Source organism: Podarcis bocagei, assembly GCF_964188305.1.
Source record: "Podarcis bocagei genome assembly, chromosome: 14".
NCBI lineage: Eukaryota > Metazoa > Chordata > Lepidosauria > Squamata > Lacertidae > Podarcis > Podarcis bocagei.
The window spans coordinates 44,921,625-44,944,717 of NC_138139.1; the positions used below are offsets into that span (position 1 = coordinate 44,921,625).

At 40.9% G+C, this 23,093-nt stretch overlaps 1 protein-coding gene across 3 annotated transcripts in view; it reads left to right on the plus strand.

Moving 5' to 3' along the window:
- The first annotated feature begins 842 nt into the window (after positions 1-842).
- BAIAP2L1 (BAR/IMD domain containing adaptor protein 2 like 1) overlaps positions 843-23,093 on the plus strand; it is a 64,663-nt gene continuing 42,412 nt past the window's right edge. Inside the window, exon 1 of one of the 3 annotated variants that reach the window (XM_081169565.1) lies at positions 843-1,258. In XM_081169565.1, the coding sequence (XP_081025691.1) occupies positions 1,208-1,258 (51 nt within the window). In that variant the 5' untranslated portion in view covers positions 843-1,207. Of the gene's footprint in view, positions 1,259-19,175; positions 19,308-23,093 lie in introns of those variants that run through there. The other 2 variants (XM_081169566.1, XM_081169564.1) reach the window with 2 other exon arrangements.

The window sequence follows — 23,093 nt, forward strand, 5'->3', positions numbered from 1 at the left end:
TTTTTGTTTGCTCTAATAAAGGTATTCGGATGTATTTGTTTTCACAGGACAACTTGGCTACCTTTATTTTCCTGTACCTTGGGAAATAAGTTGCCATGCCACTTTTATAATTTTAAAAGCAAAAGTTGTACAAAGTGATTTATATGGGGGGGGGGGTAGTGGAGAGTAGGATTTCAACCAAATCATAACATAATGAAATCCAAACAATTACATGTATACCCCCCCATAAGAAGTGTCATGAGACAAGAAAAATATTAAAAGAGAATATAAAAGGGGAGGGGAGCCAGAAAAAGTGGTGGTGGGGAAACTGGAGAAGAAAACAATAAACAAACAAACAAGTTTGAAATCCTATATAATCAGTGGTAAAAAATAAATAAATCCACAAACCACCACTTTTTTTCTTGCAACAGACTAACAGAATCGCGCTGTAGGGGCTGCTACTGCAACCCCGTCAGGGACCTTTACCTGAGAGTAAGCGCAACGGAACGCAGTGGCGTTTAATTCTAAGTAGACCTTACTAAGCCCTCCTTTATCTCTCTTCTTTCTTTTTGGCGGTGCGCGTGTTGCGGCAGAATAAAACGGCCGCCCTTCTCCCTCTTCACCTCAAAACTTTTAATATTGATAATAGCGAAGATTTTCTCGGTGAGAGGAAGGAGGCGGAGGCGGCCTGAAGCAGCTTATAGGCCTCCTGCTCCCCCCGCAGCTCAGGTAAAGAGGCAGCGGAGCTAGCAGCGGCCGGGCAACCTCGGCGACCTTCCTCCGCCTCGCCGCTCGGCCGGGCCCGCCTTGCGGCTGCCGCGTCAGGCCGAGAGGGCCCCACCTCGCCCGACTCCGCCCCACCGCCGCCGCCGCCGGGGCCGCCTCCCGAAAGGGCTGAGCCGCTGAGCTGGCCGGTTCCACGAGTTTGACAGTTTGAGAAAGAGGAGGAGAAGGAGGACGAGGGCGCCACGGCAGCCAGCGCCGCCGTCCCCGCCGGTTCACCTCAGCTGCGTGGAAGGGGAAGGCGGCTCCGAGGGGAGTTTTGTTTCTCTCTATCTCCGAGGGAGTTCTTGTCCTTTCCCGGCTGGAAAAAAGGCGCCTCAGGGGAAGGGGAAAAGCGCACCGGTCGCCGTCGTAGTCCTGAGGGAAAGTTGTCTCGGCCGCCTCAGCCGCAGTTGCCCCTTCTTGCCTCTCCTCCCTTCCCGCTCCAAGCAGCAGCACCTCCACCATGTCTCGGGACCCAGAAGAGGTGAATAAGTTGACGGAAAGCACCTATAAAGTAAGTTGAGGCGAGGGAAAGTCGAGCGGCTTCTTTCTCCGCTCTGGGAGAGGGAGGGCGGCAGACCCAGACACATGGGAAGGAAAAGGGGGAGAGAAATACTCATTATCATGAGGGGAAATAAATACTCGTGATCATGAATCGAACTTCGTCGTATTTACTTATGGCATGTTTCTGTCCCATCCAAGGAGCTCAAGGTGGGGCGCAATGGTTCCCCTTCTCCCCTTGTTATCCCCACAACAACCCTGCGAGGTAGGTAAGGCTGACAGGCTGTGACTGCCACCCTCCCCCAGGACGCCCCTGTGAGCTGAGGGGATTTGAACCCAGGTCTCCCAGGTCTTGGTCTGGCACCCTTAACCACGAATGCCACACTGTCTTAAATTATTATTTCCTTCAGTGTTCAGGGCTATTCCTCCTCACAAGAACCCTGCGAGGTAGACCAAGCCTGACAACGAGTGTGTGTGTGTGTGTGTGTGTAACCGGCCCAGGGTTACTCAGGTAGCTTTCGCAGTGGGAATTTGGAGACAGATTCGGTCCTGTGCAAACTTAACCAGGGAGTAAAGCCCAGCGAACACGGTGGGGCCCGTCTTCTGAATGTCATTGCACAGCTATGCGCTGTTGTAATGGGGCAGCTGGGGGGGGGGTTGATGTTTCAGGGTGGGAGCGGATGTGAGGTTTGCCTTGGCTGCTACGCAGGTGAGGAGTTAAGGTTTGCCTTGGCAGCTACGCAGGTGAGGTTCGCCACTCCTTTATGAGTGTGCCACACCTGCCCTATTGCCTATAAACACACAAGAGAGCACACAGAGCCTTTCATGGTGCCTTTCTGGTTCTCCAAGGTCAGGTACATACTCCTGAGTGCTTAATAGAGGGAGGGGGTGCTCCCTAGCAACACCCTTGAAGGGCTAGAATACATGTAATTTCCATACCCATCTGAGCTTTCCATGTGTACAAATGCAGGTACAAGGTGGACGTTTGGTGTCTTATTCTGACTGGCAGCAGCTCTTCCAGGGTTTCAGTCAGGCATCTCCCCATCCTTGCTGGGAGATGCCAGGGATTGAACCAGGGGCAAAGCAGATGTGATGCCACTGAGCTAAGGCCCTCCTTCCCCATGCTTTTTCCTAACACCTATCAGATTCATTTAAATGGAGATTCCACTGACTGGACCCTTGCAAAACACTACAACCTGAAAAAAGAGACAAGGCGTGTGCTTTTGTAAACCAATAAAATCTTTAATAAATAATAATAGTAATAGTAATATAAACACTACGGTTCCACTCCCAAAGGCATTGCCCTTCTTTTTCCATGATAGCAGCTTGCTTGAGAATTGAAACCACTCATTCAGAGTGAAGAACAAGCCTTATATGAACTATTCCTTTCTGTCTAGTCTGACTGACCTTGGCTGTCTGAGGTCTCAGACAGTGACTCTAGCCCTAGGATCTTTTCAGGTAGTTACGCCAAGGATTGAACTTCAGCCCCTCCTGTGCTATGCAAGTTGATTCCTTTCAAATACATTGCTTAACATGTTTTCATGTAGAAAGGGCTGGCAAGGGATGGCAGGTGTGCTTATATGTAACAGGGCTTGTGTGGGCTGTGGAAGTGCTTTCCCTGTGGCTACTGAATCAAATGTCTGTTATGATCCTGAAACCCTGTAACAAGCTTGTAAAAAGGTGGATTTGATGTATGTTTGTAGATAGGGGTGGGGTTTTTCTAATCCATGGTAGTGATTATATGTAGACCTTCAAGAGTGGAAATTATTGCAGATTCAGGCTGAGTAGAAAGGCATATACTCAAGATCACATAATGCAAGTTAGGCACCTGTACTCATTAATGTAATCCAGGAGTAGCCCAGTGGCCCCTAGATATTGTTGGACAGCACAGCAGCTCCCATCAACCCTAGCTAGTAGCATAGCCATTTGTTACTGATGATAATAGTTGTAGTTCAACAACATCTGGCACCATGTTGGCTAGCCCTTGTGTATAGTAAGGATTAAATGCTTGGTGTTAATGCTGCCTTTGGGGTGAAGGTGGCTTCCAATCCATTTTTTGATTGCTGGGTGCCCAATAAGGTTTGGCAGTTTTACAGTATTTTTTAAAGAAGGATACAAAGAATTTCCCTTGTGGGTTTCAAGGCATCTATATTCCCAATCTGTTCAGAATAGGAACCAAAGTTGGGGTACTTTCTGGAGTAATGTATTTGAGAGGGCAAAGATATGAAGGCTAATGTCTCCTCACTGACAAGTTCACCTCAATATAGCAGAGGTAAAGGGGGGAATTCCCACAGATGTTTCTGTTAGATGTATGAGTATGGGCCAGCAGCTCTTAGAATGTGGTTGACCATCTGTAGGTAACTTTCCACATTAGAGTACCTTCCAATAAAATGGGTGCTATTCTGTCAGGTACCTGCTTGGTGTAAGGCATTGCGGGTGCTTACAATTCAAGGCCCGGTGAGAGTATTGCCCAAAAAAGAAGCTGGGCTTTTTGGTTTTTTTCAGAGAGGATTCCAGGGTCGATAATGGTAGGAGTGCTTGGGCCAATCTCAGGAGGATCCTAGTACAAGGTTGTGTGGATATTGTACCTTCAAGTTCAAATTGCAGTGTTGTAGGTAGATGCTCGATGTAATTCTGTGGAGGACCCTGCCTCGGGTATATTTGTTTGGGAATCCAAGCTGTCCAGCAGACTGAATAACCCTTAAATGAGGAAAACATGAATGCAGGTACAGTGGTACCAGTTTAAGAATGATTTGGTTTACAAACTTGGTTTGAGAACTTTACCTTGGTCTAAGAACGGAATCCAAATGGTGGAAGGGCATCGGCGGCGGGAGGCCTCATTAGGGAAAGTGCGCCTTGGTTTAAGAATGGTTTTAGTTTAAGAACAGACTTCTGGAACGGATTAAGTTTGTAAACTGAGGTACCACTGTATATTAGAGTGATAACCCTGCCATTTAGTATGGACCCCTTTGTGGACTTGGAAGGTTAATCCAGTTTTTAAATGAAAGGTGCTGACGCTTCACATGCAGAACTGCCTCTTGAATTAATAATAATAATAATAATTAATAATGATGAAGATGGTTATTCCAACATTGTGTGAAATAGACATCCTGATTGGATAGTATATGCAGGATAATAAATACAGCCTTTTCTATTGAACTTTTCAGAACATTTCTTTTCTTTTCTCAGAAATACATTAGGTAGGGATCACCCACATCTGCATTCCCTCAATATAAAGAACATTGAAACAGCCCTGAAAAATGCTGTTTGAAAGCTCTTGAAATGAGTAATCTATTTATTATACAAATTTTCTGTATGATTTTAAAGTGTCTGATCAATTTGGAAAGTTAGTTGCATGCATTAGTTGTATACCTCATACATTTGTAAAATACTTTAACCACCCAATGATTTCTAATTCTGTCCTGGTTTAGAAAAAATCCAAAATATTTTGGTATGTGCTATTTTAAACCTATAGTTGGGGTTTTTGCATATCTGCCATTGTAGAGTCATTTCTTTTTCCATGATAAAAGCTTTTAATAATGCTGAGGTATGTCTGAATTGTTAACCTACTATGGAATGCATGCTTATGTGAGCATATGGCCACATCAAAAAATTGTAGGGTAATCCACAAGTAGGTAATGTAAAAAGAAATCTTTTAAATTTATTTCAGCAGATGCAATTGTTTTATATAACCAGATTTCATGCACCTTGTTCCAACACTGGATTATTTCATCGCTGGTTTTAATAAACTTCAGCATTCTTTTAAAGTCTATGCTGCACCTTCTAGCTTGTTCCCAAAATAAACTTGAATGACTGATTCTGCTAAATATTATTTTTAAGGTTTTGAGTTACAACATACATTTCAGTGTGAATCTTGTGGCCACTCTAGTCCCAGCAACTTCCTTTCCTTGTGTTTTGTGCACCCCAGTTATTCCTTCTTACTGTTCTAATTAAAACTTCATCACCTCCTCACTGTCATAATCACAGTTAGAAACCTCCTAACTCCTCCATCCATCCTGCCTGCCTGCTTCTCCTCACCAAGTGGATGGGCTGGCTCTGTGTATAAGAATTTTTTTATAGATGCCTTCTTAGGCTCCATGATCACTGCAGATGTTGACAGCAGTCACGAAATTAAAAGACGCCTGCTTCTTGGGAGAAAAGCAATGACAAACCTAGATAGCATCTTAAAAAGCAGAGACATCACCTTGCCGACAAAGGTCCGTATAGTTAAAGCTATGGTTTTCCCAGTAGTGATGTATGGAAGTGAGAGCTGGACCATAAAGAAGGCTGATCGCCAAAGAATTGATGCTTTTGAATTATGGTGCTGGAGGAGACTCTTGAGAGTCCCATGGACTGCAAGAAGATCAAACCTCTCCATTCTGAAGGAAATCAGCCCTGAATGCTCCCTGGAAGGACAGATCCTGAAGCTGAGGCTCCAATACTTTGGCCACCTCATGAGAAGAGAAGACTCCCTGGAAAAGACCCTGATGTTGGGAAAGATGGGGGGCACAAGAAGAAGGGGACGACAGAGGATGAGATGGTTGGACAATGTTCTCGAAGCTACTAACATGAGTTTGACCAAACTGCGGGAGGGAGCGGAAGACAGGAGTGCCAGATGTGCTCTGGTCCATGGGGTCACGAAGAGACGACTAAACGACAACAAAAATCAGCTACCATACCTAATCCTTTTTGCAAAGTTTTCATATCTTGCATCTGCCATTTGAGAAGAAGATTCTTTAATATCCACCAACACTTATTGTATAGTAGTATTTGCAGAAAATAACTTCTAGGAAGCACAGCTCTGATTTCATTCATTGACTAAAAACACTGATAGGTAGGAGAAGCTAGACCTATTCATTTAACAGAAATCATCTAGGAGGGGACCCACACATTTTGCTTCATACATTTCTTTCTAGGAGGGCCTTCCATGGTGCCTACAGGCATCAGACTGGCAATCCCCATTTTGGCTGTTTCTTAGTGTAGATCCAGGTTAACAAGCCTGACCATGAGCTAGAGAATGCTGTTGCAAGACTTCACTTGTGCATTTGGTTATCCACTGTGAGACCATATACTGGACTAAATAAGCCATTGGTCTGATCCAGCAAATGGTCCTTATGTAAATTTAGCCTAAGCTATTAAGCAACCCCCAAGTTGCTTAATAAGACTCACATTTCTTGAGTACACATAACAATCCTAGATATTGCAGTAGTCAGAAATTGTGTTGTTTCTGAGGCAAGCACATCTTGGACTATGCATTTTACTTAACTAATCCAGGCTTCAGACCTCCTGTGATATATTTACATAAGATTACAACTTCCCTTGGACAACATGCTAAAATTCTGAGAAGATAAATAGTTTTAGATGGATTTTGAGGCTCATAGAACACCACAAATATCTGACACAGACTATACTTTGTCCAAAATATCTGAGTGGCAATATATCCAATGTATTAAGCCCTTTGCAAATGTGCAGAGAAGTAAAACTTATCATCAAGGCCATCTATTTGTGCTGAAGTCAAAATTCCACACCCAGACCATTTCCGCCCGCCCCCCCCATATCTTCCACTATAGGTTATGCAAATTCCTGTTTTTCCACAAAGTTAGATCCGAATGCAAATACGAGCTGAGTGGAAAGATGAGATGCAGTAACCCAGGCCTTTCTAGTTGTTATTATAATAGGAGTGTACAAATCTAGAAAAGTCAAGTAGCATGAAACTAAAGCTGCCTACTGAAAGAATGGGGAAATTACTGTACAGTGGTACCTCAGGTTACATACGCTTCAGGTTGCAGACTCTGCTAACCCAGAAATAGTGCTTCAGGTTAAGAACTTTGCTTCAGGATGAGAACAGAAATCGTGCTCCGGCGGCGCGACAGTAGCAGGAGGCCCCATTAGCTAAAGTGGTGCTTCAGGTTAAGAACAGTTTCAGGTTAAGTACGCACCTCCAGAACGAATTAAGTACTTAACCCGAGGTACCACTGTAGTTCCAAGTCTATCCACTGAGGAGAATAAGAACAGCGCAACAGCCCACACTGTACAGTACGTTGTGTGCATTCATTGGCCACATGTCAGTGAGGTTTTCAAACTGGGATAAAATATCCTGGGATAAAAGAGTGGAATAATAAATGCCTTCTGTAATATTAAATAAAATGTAGCTTTTCAGTTTCTTTGCACGTAGAGCTTCTCACCATATATCCATGGATCTTTTAGTCTTGTGATGGGGGCAGGGCACCCAAAACTCCTACAGAAAAGAAGTTTTAGAGGACAGAATTATTTGGCACAGTGTTGATTTCATGGCAATAAAGCATGCAAGATGATACCGTCTATTGGACCAACTTCTGTTGATTCAGTGTTTGTTACATTAGCTACTATGCACGTCTACTTCTCTAGCATCAGCATAAAACCAGCTCTCTAAAAACTAAATATAGTGTGGCTAAATGGGAAGGCAAAGAGTTGTAAGGGGCAACTAAGAAGTTAAAGTTAACAGTGGGTTAATAGAGCAATTGATTTGGCAAAAATGTATATGCCATGTGACATGTAAAGTAAATTATGTATCTCAAATACATATACATGTAGTCTACCTACTGTGTATGCCATTATCAAACATTTGAATCACTTTTCCAAGGAGGAAATGTTCTTTTTTTAAAAAAAGGTTCATAAGGGAGGACATGACAGAACATGATAACATAGGTTTCCCCCCTCAAATTACTATTACCCAACTATTTCTTGAAATGCCTGTTTTGGCATCATCATACCAAGAGGCCATTTTGGTATTGCCATTTCCAGTGGAATTGGCATTTAATATTCTCATTACTAGAAAGGCATAGCCCTTGTCTTCACTTTAGCTCCCAGATTATATAAGGAAATTAGCATACTGGTGAAACTTGCCAAGGTTCATGAGCCTTGTCAACAGCACCTGCTAGAGCTGATGCCTTTCCTGTACCCGCAGTGGCAGCCTTACACTTGCAGGCAGGCATCCCTGGAGACTGTGCTGTAATGGGTACAGTGTTCTGGTGCTGTGTATGCTGGCAGTGCTACCAGTGGGGTGATGGCAGTGTGCACTGAGGGGCAGTTGGGGTTAAGAGGGGCCCACTAAGGGCAATCTGCACTCCAGTCCTTGAGCTGGACCTGATAATAAGTCATGGACAAACAGCATTGATTGATTTTCTGCAGAAGACTTACTATCTTACCTTGGACAAGTTATTTTCCATTAGCATGGGGGGTGCCGGATGGAAGCAGCTGTTGTGGGTGAGGCATAGGTCAGAGCAAAGATGGAGCTATACACTCTTGCGTTTGTTCGGGGCACTAATCATGTGGCTTGCAAAATCAATAAATAAGCCCCTTAAATCCCAGGTATAAAATAGATTTGGAATAACTCTAAAAGAAAGTAAGCTATGTTTGTTCTAGACCTCATGATTCCTTTTCCACATACAGCACACAGCCTGTTTGGCTAACGTGGTATCCATTTATTGGATTCCCATCAAAATATATTTATACAAATTGCATAACACCCTTAAATATACTTTACACAAAGCTCAGAACACCCGATGGAAGAGTTTAAATCCTACCAGCAGAGTTTCTTGAGGTGTCATGGGCACGTTTTTAAAATATTATGAAATGAACACCCCAGGTATTTTCAAGTGATTCCATTATTATAAGAATAAGACACAAATTTATGCAGGAAAAACAACAACTTGAAAATGATATTTAAAGCTAGTTTTCAAAGCTAGCTTTATAAGTTAGTTATTAACATAATTTTGTATATGGGCTTATATTAATGTACCAGGTAAACCACATACAGTTAACATACATGGTATTACAGCTTGCATGTGTTGTAGAATGTATATTTTTCCCATGGATGATGTACCACATACAACTAGTGTCTCTTCTGGAACAGTTATGGGCCATTGTCATTCCACACCCCCATTTAGGGCTATTTGTAATGCAAGTGATCCATGAATGCTGCTTTCTGGTAATCATATGGTTAGCCATGTCAGCAAATAAGTGTTTAAATGGTGTATATTGAAGTACATCAGCATAAAGGAATGATAAAGCATGATTGTATGCAGCTTCTTCAGGCAGATACTCCACCACATATGTTTATGGTTTGACTGCTAGTTGGATATTACAATATTTAATGATATTACCAAGATGGAGATTTCATATGATTAAATACCTTTTATATAAAAAAATACCTAATGACATTGCTGTGAATTTCTTTGCAGACCAATGATTGGCAAGTTTGTTTAAGGTGTCATTGTTAGCTTGAGGATCTGACTATGTCGGCAGGATATAAGCCTCAACTTTGTAAACTGCTGGGTCTTTATGCATTGTTGATCTGTGTCAATACATGCTGAGCTATTGTGTTCTTGGAAGGTGTGTCCTGCATAACAGCAAAGCTGAACATGTATAGGAAATTACAAAAGCTTTCATTTGATTGGAAAGTGAAAACGTTTTTGTAGTACTTATAGAGGATAGCGTATCTAGCATATAACTACACTTTGACATTCTTTTCACATGTGTGTATATAAAATCCACAGCAGGAGTGAAAGCACAAGGTCGGTTTCTATCAGCCTGGTTTTTGCACAGTACTTGCTACTTGTGCTTCTGATTAGGAGTACAAGGTGCTTGATAAGATAAATCTTTTCAAGTGGTTCTCTTGTGTCTGCCATGAGTCTTACTCTTAGTCTTAAAAAGACTAGTGGAGAATGTCCAGTGCTGCCCAGGAATTTTTACAAACTAAAAAATACTGTGATTTTTAAAATGCATAATGTAATTTGTGAGTTTGGACCCATCACTCCCAAAACCAGGTGAAGTCACACCAAAGTTTCATTTTGGTCTGCCAACAAAATGGCACCCAGCAACCAAACAATGACCAAGTCTGTCATTCTCACCTCGAGAATGCTGAGTTTTGAAGCAATATCTTTAGAGGTGGCCAAACCTAAACCAAAAAGTGTGAAGTCATGCTAGCTTCACATTTCCAAATGTCAACCAAGACTGCCAGTCACACTTCAGGAAGCCTCCTAGGAAGGTTGGTGACCATATCTCAAGCGGTGGCCAAACCTATGCCAAATAATAGATGCAGTCATTTCAAAGTCATGTTTTGGCCTGTCTTCTTGGTTCAAAGTGGCAGCTGACACCCAAATATTAAGATCTTCGCCTCAGGAAACCTTGTACCAAGTTTGACTCTGTTGCTTTGTGCAGTGCAGGGGTTGGACTAGATGACCCTCATGGTTCCTTTCAATTCTACAATTCTATGATCTCAAGAGGCAGCCAAACCTATACAGAACAGACTGACAGGCAGGCAAAGCACTTTCCAAAATATATAGTAGATGAGGGTCTATTTGTTACATTTTTATTTCACTCTTTACGAATGCAGCATCCATTGTCATTTCTTCACCCCAGTGTACCCTGACAACAGCCCTGTGAAATATATTTGGCTGAGAGGGGACAACTATCCCAAGCACCATTTAAGCATTATGCTTAAGTGGGGATTTGAATCTACATCTTCCCATAGCCCAACATTCTATTTTTTTTTTTTATAAAAATTTTTTATTGCGTTTCTTTCCATAGGTGAACACATTTGTTTAAACAGCAATATACAAGAAACATTTTCTATATATATGAAGAAAAACAGAGAAAAAAGAAAGAATCATTATAAAATTTTTCGACATCTTTTTGGACCTCCTCACATCCTCTCAGCATTGCATTCATCATTCTAACCAATTCAGCAATTTATTATCTTATTTCCCAACTTATTATACCTTTGTATTTATTATGTTACCAATTTCAAAAATTTGTAATTTAGTTTTGACACTCTTAATAAACATAATATTTTGTTTCTAATTTGTCTCATTTTTTTTTCCCATCAATACTTACTTTATCATTTACTTAAAATAAATTGCAGAAGCATAACGTATCTTAATCGTGCGCAATCTTAACATTCAAACAACTTATAATGTTTTTGCAAATAGTCCTTAAATTTTTTCCAGTCCTCCTCCATTGTTTCTTCGCTCAGATCTCGAATTCTGCCAGTCATTTCTGCCAACTCCATGTAGTCCATCAGCTGCGTCTGCCAGTCCTCCAGTGTGGGTAAATCTGATGTCTTCCAGAACTTTGCGATAAGAATCCTAGCTGCTGTGGTTGCATACATAAACAAGGTTCTATCCTTCTTTGGCACCTTCCGGTCCACCATGCCCAGAAGAAAGGCCTCTGGTTTCTTAGAAAAGGTATATCTGAATACCTTTTTCAGCTCATTATGTATCATTTCCCAAAAGGCCTTTACTTTCGGGCAGGTCCACCAGAGGTGAAAGAATGTCCCTTCTGCCTCCTTGCATTTCCAACACTTATTATCAGAAAGATGGTATATTTTAGCCAACTTGACTGGGGTCATGTACCACCGGTATACCATTTTCATAATGTTCTCTTTCAAGGCACTACATGCCGTAAATTTCATACCGGTGTTCCATAACCTTTCCCAGTCCTCAGACATAATGTTGTGTCCTACATCCTGTGCCCATTTAATCATAGCAGATTTAACTGTCTCATCCTGTGTGTTCCATTTAAGCAGCAAGTCATACATCCTCGAAAGTACCTTAGTCTTTGGTTCTAGTAACTCCGTCTCCAGTTTCGATTTCTCCACCTGGAAACCCACTTTTTTGTCCATTTTGAATACCTCTTGAATTTGAGCATAATGTAACCAATCTCGCACCTTACCTTTTAATTTGTCCTGGCTTTGGAGCTTCCAGTTATCTCCAACTCTTTCAATCAGTTCCCAATATTTTGGCCAGTAGGCCTCCATATTGGGCTTTTTTTTCGAAATCTTGGCTTCCACAGGTGATAACCACCTCGGGGTCTTGCTTTCTAATAAGTCCTTGTACTTCATCCAGACGGCAAAAATTGATTTTCTGACAATATGGTTTTTGAACAATTTATGAACCTTCGCCTTGTCATACCACAAGTATGCATGCCAACCATACACATTATCAAACCCTTCCAGATCTAGGACATCGGTGTTTTCCAACAGGAACCAATCCTTCAACCAGCAGAAGGCTGCAGCTTCATAGTACAACCTTAAGTCCGGCAGGGCAAACCCCCCTCTTTCTTTTGAGTCGGTTAGTATTTTAAATTTTATTCGGGGCTTTTTGCCCTGCCAGACAAACTTAGAAATATCCTTCTGCCACTTTCCAAAACATTCCATTCTGTCCACGACCTGAAGGGTCTGAAATAAGAATAGCATTTTAGGCAAAACACACATCTTTATAGCTGCGATTCGGCCTGACAAGGTAAGTTTCAATCTTGACCAAATATCCAAGTCTTTTTTAATTTCCAACCAACATTTTTCATAGTTATCTTTAAAAAGGTTTAAGTTTTTAGTGGACAAGTATACCCCCAGGTATTTCACTTTTTTAACCACACTTAGCTCTGTCTCTTTCTGATACCCCTCTATCTCTGTAGGTGTCAGATTTTTAACCAAAACCTTAGTTTTTTGTTTGTTTAACTTAAATCCCGCCACCCGACCAAACTCCAAAATAAGTTCCAAAACTCTTTTTGTGCTAGATACTGGCTCCTGTACTGTCAAGACTAGGTCATCTGCAAAGGCTTTCAGTTTGTATTGTTTCGCTCCGACCTCTATACCTTGCACCAGCTGGTCCTCCCTAATCATATTCAGCAATACCTCCAGAACAGAAATAAATAGCAGAGGGGATAAAGGGCACCCCTGTCGTGTCCCTTTTTCAATTAGAAGTTCATCCGACACCACATTGTTCACTATCAACTTGGCTTTTTGCTCTGAATAAATTGCTTCTAGTCCATTTTCAAACCCCCGTCCCACTCCCATCCCCTTCAAGTTTTTCTTCATAAACATCCAAGAAATGTTGTCAAATGCTTTCTCCGCATCAATAAAGATTAAAGCAGCCCTTGTGTTTCTAATTCGCAACAGCTCCAATATATCAATAATATTCCTGGTATTATCAGACATGTGTCTACCAGGGAGAAAGCCTGCTTGGTCCTTGTGAATTACTTCATTTAATACGTTTTTAAGTCTACTTGCTAAAATGTCTGCAAATAATTTGTAATCCACATTCAGGAGTGAGATGGGACGGTAGTTCTTAAGCTGAGTCTTTTCCTTCTCTGACTTAGGAATCAATGTGATGAATGCTTCTTTCCACGTTTCCGGTGCCCTTCTCCCCTCCATAATCTGGTTGCAAACCTCCAACAACGGTTGTGTCAAACAATCCTTCAGAGTCTTATAATATTTGGAGGTGAGACCATCTGGGCCTGGAGATTTGCCAAGTTGCATATTTTGGATGGCACCTTCAATTTCCTGTTGAGTTATTTTACTGTTGAGCATTGATCTTTTATCTTGACTTATTTTGGATAGTCCATTTGTCCTCAAGAATTGGTCTATTTCCGATTCTTTCTGAGGCCCCTGTGCATAAAGTTCTTTGAAATATCTGTGGAAGCATTTTCTTATTTCTTCTGGTTTCTGAACTATTTTTCCTTGAATCTCCAAATTTGTAACCGTATTTAGCTTTTGTCTTTTTTTCAATTGCCAAGCTAACAACTTTCCACATTTATTTGCTGATTCAAACGATCTCTGCTTCATTTGTTTGATTTTCCACTCAATCTCTTGATTAATCAATTTCGAATATTGTGCTTGATGGAATTTGATCTCTCTTAGCACCTCTTTTGACTTCGGATTAGTTCTCAGCTTTTTCTCTCCTTCACTTATTTTCTCTAGAATTTTTTCCTTTTTTCCATTCCAAAATTTTCTCTTTATTGTATTCTGTTGTATCAGAAACCCTCTCATTACAGCTTTGCTTGCATCCCAGATTATTCTTTTCTCCACCGTAGTATTCAAATTTATTTCAAAGTAGTCCTTTAGCGTTTTTTGGGCCTTCTTAACGATCTCTTGATCTCTTAGCAAGGTGTCATTCATTCTCCATCTGAAGGATCCAGTTGGGAAAAGTCTCAATTCCATTTTTAAGGCATTATGGTCGGAGCAGGTTTTTGGGCAGATTTCCACTTTTCTCGTTTTCGGGGCCAGTCCTCTAGATATCCAAATTTGGTCGATTCGTGTCCATGACAAGTGGGCCTCAGAAAAGAAGGTTCCTTCTTTACCCAAGGGGTTCCTTGTCCTCCAAATGTCAATCAAGTCCATATTGTCTGTCATTTCAAAAAAGGTTTTAGGGAGTCTGCCGTCTGTTGTTAAATTTTGATTTTGGGATTTGTCCATATTTGTAGACACCACCCCATTCATATCTCCCATCACGATAATATTAGAATAGTCCAGGTAGTCCATCATTGTCTCATGCAGCTTCTTATAAAATTCTGATTTTCCATCATTTGGCGCATAAACTCCTAATATCAAAATCTTTTCCCCTTGTGTTTGGATTTCAATTGCGAGAATTCTTCCATGATCATCTTTAAATAAGAATTTTGGTGACAGGTTCTCCTTTGCATAAATTACAACACCTCTTTTTTTGACTTTGTCTGATGAAATAAATTCTTGGCCAAGTCTTTTATTAATTAGTACTTTCCTGTGGAGCCTAGTCACATGTGTTTCTTGAAGGCATATTACATCCAATTGTTCTTTTTTCAAAATATGGAATATCCTCCTTCTTTTTTCCGGAAAATGGCACCCAGCAACCAAACAATGACCAAGTCTGTCATTCTCACCTCGAGAATGCTGAGTTTTGAAGCAATATCTTTAGAGGTGGCCAAACCTAAACCAAAAAGTGTGAAGTCATGCTAGCTTCACATTTCCAAATGTCAACCAAGACTGCCAGTCACACTTCAGGAAGCCTCCTAGGAAGGTTGGTGACCATATCTCAAGCGGTGGCCAAACCTATGCCAAATAATAGATGCAGTCATTTCAAAGTCATGTTTTGGCCTGTCTTCTTGGTTCAAAGTGGCAGCTGACACCCAAATATTAAGATCTTCGCCTCAGGAAACCTTGTACCAAGTTTGACTCTGTTGCTTTGTGCAGTGCAGGGGTTGGACTAGATGACCCTCATGGTTCCTTTCAATTCTACAATTCTATGATCTCAAGAGGCAGCCAAACCTATACAGAACAGACTGACAGGCAGGCAAAGCACTTTCCAAAATATATAGTAGATGAGGGTCTATTTGTTACATTTTTATTTCACTCTTTACGAATGCAGCATCCATTGTCATTTCTTCACCCCAGTGTACCCTGACAACAGCCCTGTGAAATATATTTGGCTGAGAGGGGACAACTATCCCAAGCACCATTTAAGCATTATGCTTAAGTGGGGATTTGAATCTACATCTTCCCATAGCCCAACATTCTAATACTGTAATTACACCGCATCAAACTCCAGCTTTCAATCAAGGCAAGCAAAAACTGTAGTTTGCTTGTTTGAGTCAAACAGTGCTGTGGTTTGCTACAAATTAGGGAGAGAGGTGCTCATGGTGCATGAGGGAAGACATAGGTGGAACAGAATGCGCACAACCCCAGGACTATTCTCACAATGTCAAAAACCATGGCTTGGCCCAACATACAGTATGGCTTGAGCCATTAAATCTATATGACCATGTCTCTACTTATTTATGTCTCTAGTTTCTTAAAAACATCTACTGTATTTAGCTTCCTTATTGATTGTGTTGCTATTGTGTAAGATATCAGTTACCTTTTTAAACAGATCAGTGAGCGATCACAAATGTTTGTTTGCTGTTGTTTCAGTTCTTTCAATTTAAGGAAGGAAATCTGAAATGATGTGATTGTTTTAAAAAGGAATGCACTGAGTGTTTTTCTTTTGGTGCTGTCTGGGAGTATTTATTATGCAGAAGGCTATAAAAAGCAGTTATTAATCTGAAATCTTGGCAATGCAACTTCCAACTGATGGAAAATATTCTAATAATATTCATATTGGGCTGGTGCAGGCATAATGTTGACTTCCTGCTAACTGTGGTTAGCAAGTTGGGAGCAAGCCTGGGGAACGCTCGCTCACCAGCTCACTCCTCCCTCCCTCTTTGTGGTCTTTCTTTTGCCTAATGTAAATACAGTATTCCCAATTGCTGTTAACCAGTTTGTCAGCACCAGTGTTAACTGTGGTGTACACTTGCTAGGGTAAGCCTCAGCTAAAGTTAATACAGACAAATTGCTTAACATGAAATTATATATATGGGTAGGGGATCTGTTTCAGGAAGAAGGGTTGCGGAAAAGCAGCATAATGTTATATAAGATAAATCATTCATTCTTATGATTATTTTGTATTGCTTTATGGTATCTTATGTTTTACTGTGCTTGGCTATATTGTTGTTAGGGGTGTTAAGGGAGAGGTAGTACTTCTGGTGAGGGACACTTCCTTCTCTTTCCATCCTGCACTCAACTCTCCCCTGTGTCAGCATGTGACAGTGGCCACTGCCCGGGAAATGGCTTCAACTGGCTGGTTAAACCAGGTGAGGTATAGCTGATGGGTCTCAAACTCTTGGTGAGTTAGGGACCTCCCCTGCATATGAAGACAAGCTCTGGTGGGTTGAGCAGATGAGACCAATAGTGGGTCTGAAGGTAATGAAGGGGGTTACTACATGTGCTGTAGAGGCAAGTGAGGGGTAGATGGGGCTCGTCAACCTGGGAAGGTAGCCCATCTAGGAGAAAGAAAATAATCTTAAACCTTTGCTGCCTTGTGGCTATGCTCATTTGTGAGAAAGGCTTTGGGAGTAAACCCTGAGGAAAAATCCATATCTACAGCCTTGCAGGACATCTTCAGGAGAAGAAAAGACTAAGTAGTAAGCTGTACACAAATCTGGAGTCCCTAATGTGGTTGGATGGTATCTTGTACATCTCCTTCTGGCAATGTCTGCAGCCAATCTGATGCCAAAGGTATTGCTCTGCTTTCCTTTGGACCACATCAGTGAGGCCGAAAGGGGAGTCTTGTCATCTGGGCAGCCCAGGACCTCCATACACACTGCCCAGGCTTGCACTAGTGAGGCCACTTTGGTGTAGCTAACACAGCAAAAACAGTGCGGGAGGCAGCAGTTGCATGTTACCAGTCTCTGTGCATGCTGTAATTCCTCAGCAATTTGGATTCACCCCAGAAGGTGCACTCCATTGTCTCTTGAGACAGACAGATGCCAACAAAAAAATAATGTACACCACCTTGATATTTTATATGAGTGGGTGCTATATAAATAAATGATGGTGAATATCTGCATTGGATTGTTGTTCAAATTTCATGGTGTGAGTCACATAAGAATTATTTTTAAAGAAAACAGTCTAAAAATAATATTTCTTACATGCCATGCATTCTAACACTGTAACAAACAGTGGCCTAGTGAGTTCTTAGAACTATCTGGGATGAAGCACTGATCTGGTAATAAAAGAAATTGCACAAAGTGATTTGACACCTTTGATTCACCTTAGTCACAGAGATAAAACTTATATCTAAACATTCCTCCAGAAGAGGAGGATTGGATTATACTTCTGTTGCTTTTCAAACTGAGCACCATAGCATTTCACCATCCTAACTTGTCTGTGCTTGTTATAAATGACTGAGATGCTATTAAAGCACTGTAATCACAGAAAACCAATGCTGGCTAAAGAATCAACATGAAAGGCGGAAGGTCAGAAGTATGTGACCATTCAAAATCACTACATAGCGAAGATAAGTAAATGTGGAACATTCTAGAGACAAATATTGTCTCTACTTATTTTGCCTTTCCCCACAGGAAATATTTAAATAACACAGCAGAACAAATTGCAGCAAATTAGATTAGTTGAAGATGCCCATCGGTGTATATCTGAAAGATGTTTGGGATCTGTTGAAGAAGTGGGTCAGGACAAGAAGCTTAGAACAGTAGTTGACAGCAGTACGGTAAATTTATTTAAATTATCAGAAAATCAATTGTTGTAGGTAAGAGTTCAGCATACTGATAACGTATAAAAAAAGGTATCAGAAGATATATCCCAGTCAAGGGTAATACAACCAGAGTCTTCCAACCACATACATTCTAAAAACCCAGTGAGTCATAAGGGGGAAACTCTTTTCTAATGTGAGCTATGATAAACAATCAGTTGGAAAGTGTGTGTGATGAGCTCTATGTATTGTATTTCTATCACGTGCATCTAGCCAACTAAAACAATTTAAAAGAGATGCAACTCATTTCAATTTATGCAACAATATAACCTAAATTTATAGAAATTGTCCAAGCAAAAGAAAACACAAAATTATTCAAGCAAAGGAAAAGCACATCTTCAAAAGTAGAAAGTAGTGTAAAACAATTTCAAGCTATTTTCAGTGAAAAGGTTACTTTGTTTCTGGCAGTGTAAGCCTTCCTAGACAGGCACTGAAACCCAACAGGGAAGATCATTCACCACCTAGAACTGCTACTGCTGCCACTACTGCATAGTTACTCAGATGAGATCAGTGTCATGGTGCATCAGACTTGGCATAAATTGACTGATTATTATTATGCTGGCCTCAGAACTTGATGCATTCAAAAGTAGGTACCTGCAAAAGATAAAACCTATTGAGGTAGGCAATTTTCACAGCATCCTATTCATCAATCCTAGTTTAATGTTAGTCCCAGTCAAATTTAGTCCTCACCATCACATAGTCAGGTCTCCTAGGTACAAATGAGGTTGGCTGTGTTGTATGGAATTAAATTACAGATTGTGGGTATTTTTATTAGAAGTTCTACTGCAACATTTAATACATGGAGTCAGCCGAATTTACTCAGAGTAGGCCCACTGAAATGAATGAACACGATTAAGTTAAGTCTATTAATTTCAATAGATGTAAAACTTAGTAGAATATCGCACATGGATTTTAGCATTCAGAGTTCTTGGATGAATTCCTGTGCCATTTGTGTTAGTTGGTCAGTTGATGTTCCAGCCAATCATTTAAGAGCATAAGAAGGACCTGCTAGATCAGTCCAATGCTCATCTAGACAAATATCCTGTTCTCACAGTGGTCAGCCAGATGCCTGTGGGAAATCTGCCAGCAGCACCCAAGTACAAGAGCTCTCTTCTCCTCCCATGGCTTCCGGCAACTGGTATTCCGAAGTATCAATGCCTACAACCATTGGAAGCTATCCAGGTTGGTGGTCATCACTGCCTCCTGTGGGAGTGAGATGCATTTGACCTCAGTTCACATCTGTATAATGATCATTTAAATAGTTATTGCCCTGCTCTTTAGTAAGAAAGAGGCTCCCAGAGCACCGTACAAATATAAATAATAACAATATGCTATAACACAAACACTATTCCATCTCGTAGAGTTATGTGGGAGGGACCATAAGAAAGGAATAAAAAAAATATATTATTCCAGTTCAAGTACATACAGTAATACCTCAGGTTGAAGTAGCTTCAGGTTGAGCGTTTTCAGGTTCCGCTCTGCTGCGACCCGGAAGTAACGGAACGTGTTACTTCCAGGTTTCAGCGCTCGCGCATTCACAGACGCTCAAAATGACGTCATGCGCGGAAGCGGCGAATCATGACACACGCAGATGCGGGTTGCGTTCACTTCAGGATGTGAACAGGGCTCTGGAACGGATCCCGTTTGCATCCAGAGGTACCACTGTATTCATTATTTTCCAAATAGTGCTCACCTTACATAAAGATCTGAGCCCATATGACAGTAAATGTACAGTATGTACTGGTTCTGAGGTTCTTAACTGTATTCTATGGAGAAGGTATATAGAAGAAAGCAATTTTGAGTCATTTTGTTTTTAGTGTGATGATCAAAGTCCTGATTCCTAAAATAATACATCCAAATGTTTGTGTGATCATGAAGAAAAGTTGAAGGGAAAGATCAAGCGCACTGCAAGATAGCTGTGAGATACTGGAAAACCTCAGTTGTTCTTTCCCTCTGGCAGACTTAAGGTTGTAAACTATTATGTAGTGAGGGAGAGCTATGACAGGGCAAAGGCATTGTCTGGACATTATTATCTTGTATCAACAAGGCGTGTGTGGTATGAAGCAGTATTCCCAGAATAGTTAACTATTTCAAATGTAGACAAAAGGTCAGTTTACAACCTGCACTTACTGTAAATAGTTTTTACCTATTGTGATGTGAACTGCTCAGGTAATCTAACTAAATACATTTATTTTATATCATTCTGTGTTTATTGTCATTGGGTATTTTTAAACATGCATACATAATTTTATTTTTCCCATAGTTAAAACCATGCTCAAGGCGGCTTACTAGAGGAAAAAAATACATAATTATAAACAACAAAAGCAGTCATGAACAATAAATAAAACAGCAAATAGTACATGACCAAATTGAAACAATTTCCACATAAATCATGATAAGATCTAAAATAAAGATACAGAAAAATAATATCAATAACAACAACAACTCTGTCCCACCACCCCAAGCAGCGACATAGCTAGCCACTCAGGCACCCGGAGTGGCACACATGCCGTGCACCCAGGGGTGAGGTGAGCTGCCCATGGAGGCAGGCGGGGCAGCGATCCCCACCCAGGGGAGCGATCAGCACAGCGATCCCCGCCCAGGGGGATTTTGTCACCCCCCTCAGAGATGACACCCGGGGTGGACTGCACCCACCACCACCCCTTTCTACGCCCCTGACGCCAAGACCCCCTAAACAATACCCCAGCTCCAAAGTCTGTTTCTCCTGCCTAATTTGACCAAACTGTGGGAGGAAGTGGAAGACAGGAGTGCCTGGCGTGCTCTGGTCCATGGGGTCACGAAGAGTTGGACACAACTAAACGACTAAACAACAACAACAACAATAGTATATTGCCATTGTTAATGTTTCTCCTGCCTAATTAGTTTCAGATTTTTGGCCTTTGACATAGGTGAAGAAAAGCTATGTTTAGAACATGAACTTTTAATAACAGCCTTTTCCATAACTTGGGCAAGTTTAATATTTGAATTTAAAAGTTGGATTCAAGTAAGTTGGGTCCAGTTAATGTTATTAATATTTCATTAGGGCCATAAAATCACACACACACAAAAATAGTATTTGAAATCTACTGTTGCCTTCATTCATTCATTCTAAAGTGAGTGCTTTAGACTTTATCCCAGTGTTCCAGTCTGATACAATGGTTAGTTTTTCAGAACACAAATATTTCATATTTGGAAGAAGTGAACTGTTTCGGTCAAAGAGTGAGTAGATAAAAAGAATACTTCAAAATTCTGGTCAGGATCCAAAGAACTGTGAAACTATTTCTGTAAGCTGTACTTTTCTCAGAGCAGTCCTGCCCCCATGCTGCAAGGCAAACTGCTTTTCAGTCTGAGGAAAGATATTGCATAGGGAGGTTGGCTGTTAGAGGGGGAAAGCCAAGTTACATTCTACCACTGCATACCCCTTGCATAAGATTGAGCTGGCTTTCAGATGCTGTTTTTTAAACCTTATTTTGGTGTTATTAAGGGTTTCAATTTCTCTGTGTAAGCTTTTGAGTTCAGAAAGAGAAATCTTTTCCGTGCATAGTGTATTAGGAAATTGTATGGTCAAAGTAGGATAGATTTTCCTTCTTAGGAACAGAATGCTTTTTGCACCAATGAAACATGTACAGTGGTACCTCGGGTTACATATGCTTCAGGTTACATACGCTTCAGGTTACAGACTCTGTTAACCCAGAAATAGTACCTCAGGTTAAGAACTTTGCTTCAGGATGAGAACAGAAATCGTGCAGCGGCAGTGCAGCGGCAGCAGGAGGCCCCATTAGCTAAAGTGCTGCTTCAGGTTAAGAACAGTTTCAGGTTAAGAACAGAACTCCAGAATGAATTAAATTCTTAACCTGAGGTACCACTGTACTTACTATCTTATTAAAATAAAATAAATGACATTGGGTGACACTTAACAGCTTCAGTGTATTTTCACTACATAAGCCAAAACTCAGCATTGAAAATCAATTTGGCTTTTACTCAGGTGATCAAAGTTAAGGTCAACATCTCAGAGTTCCAGAGAGGGTGGGAAGTATGAAATACCTGGTGTTATATAGTTTTCATGAGAAAATTCATCATTAAGATGATGGTGCTATTGAGTTACAGTACACTGCACAGACCTGGCCAACATCCCCTTCCCTGGCAGCCCCCATCAGTACCTACCTGAGCCACAACACCCTACAACATGCTTGAGACAAGGTCTGTTGTTAGATCTTTGTTTCAGATAAGAAACAGCACTGGCTTCCTTTATTTTTCTTTATTTGCTCATTGCAGGTCACTGGTCACTTCTGAAAAGTGTGGTTTACAAAAACTGGCTTTGGTTTCATTTGCTGATGCCTGGATGGTGGGATTTTTGTGATCAAACATATCATGGTAGACCACAGTTTAATTCCGTTTGTGATCAGTCCCATTTTCTGTCTTGCAACATTGGTTTCAAAAACCATAAAAACTTGAAATAGGTTTTTACTCTAGGTACTGGCACCAGAGTTCTAGCATCAAACTTGCAGAGGCCAGAAGAAATGAGGCACAAATATCAACACAAATAATAGGGAATGTGGGTATAAGATATATGTCCCCTATTTGTTTATGGGTGTTTGTTACTTTTGTCATTGTTTTTCTTGTAAGAAGATATTTGTGGAAATGATGGTTTCATTTTGGCTTATAAATATGTGAAGCCTTACAGAATCAGTGAACATTGCACTGCTCTGATCTTAGGTCAGACCTTCTCTCAGACATACTGAAACACATGTTCAAGGTGTGAAGCAGTCCCCCCCCCCCAATCTGAAGTCATTATTGTAAATTGCTTAGAAGCTTTATTGTAACCAAGCAGGATATACATTTTGTTAAATAAATAAAAATGTCAGGCCACTTCAAAGGCCTGTAGATGGAAAAGCAGTGTATATTTTAAAATGATTTCCATGCAGTTGAGCTAGAAATGTGACTCAATTTAAGTGACATGCATTGCTT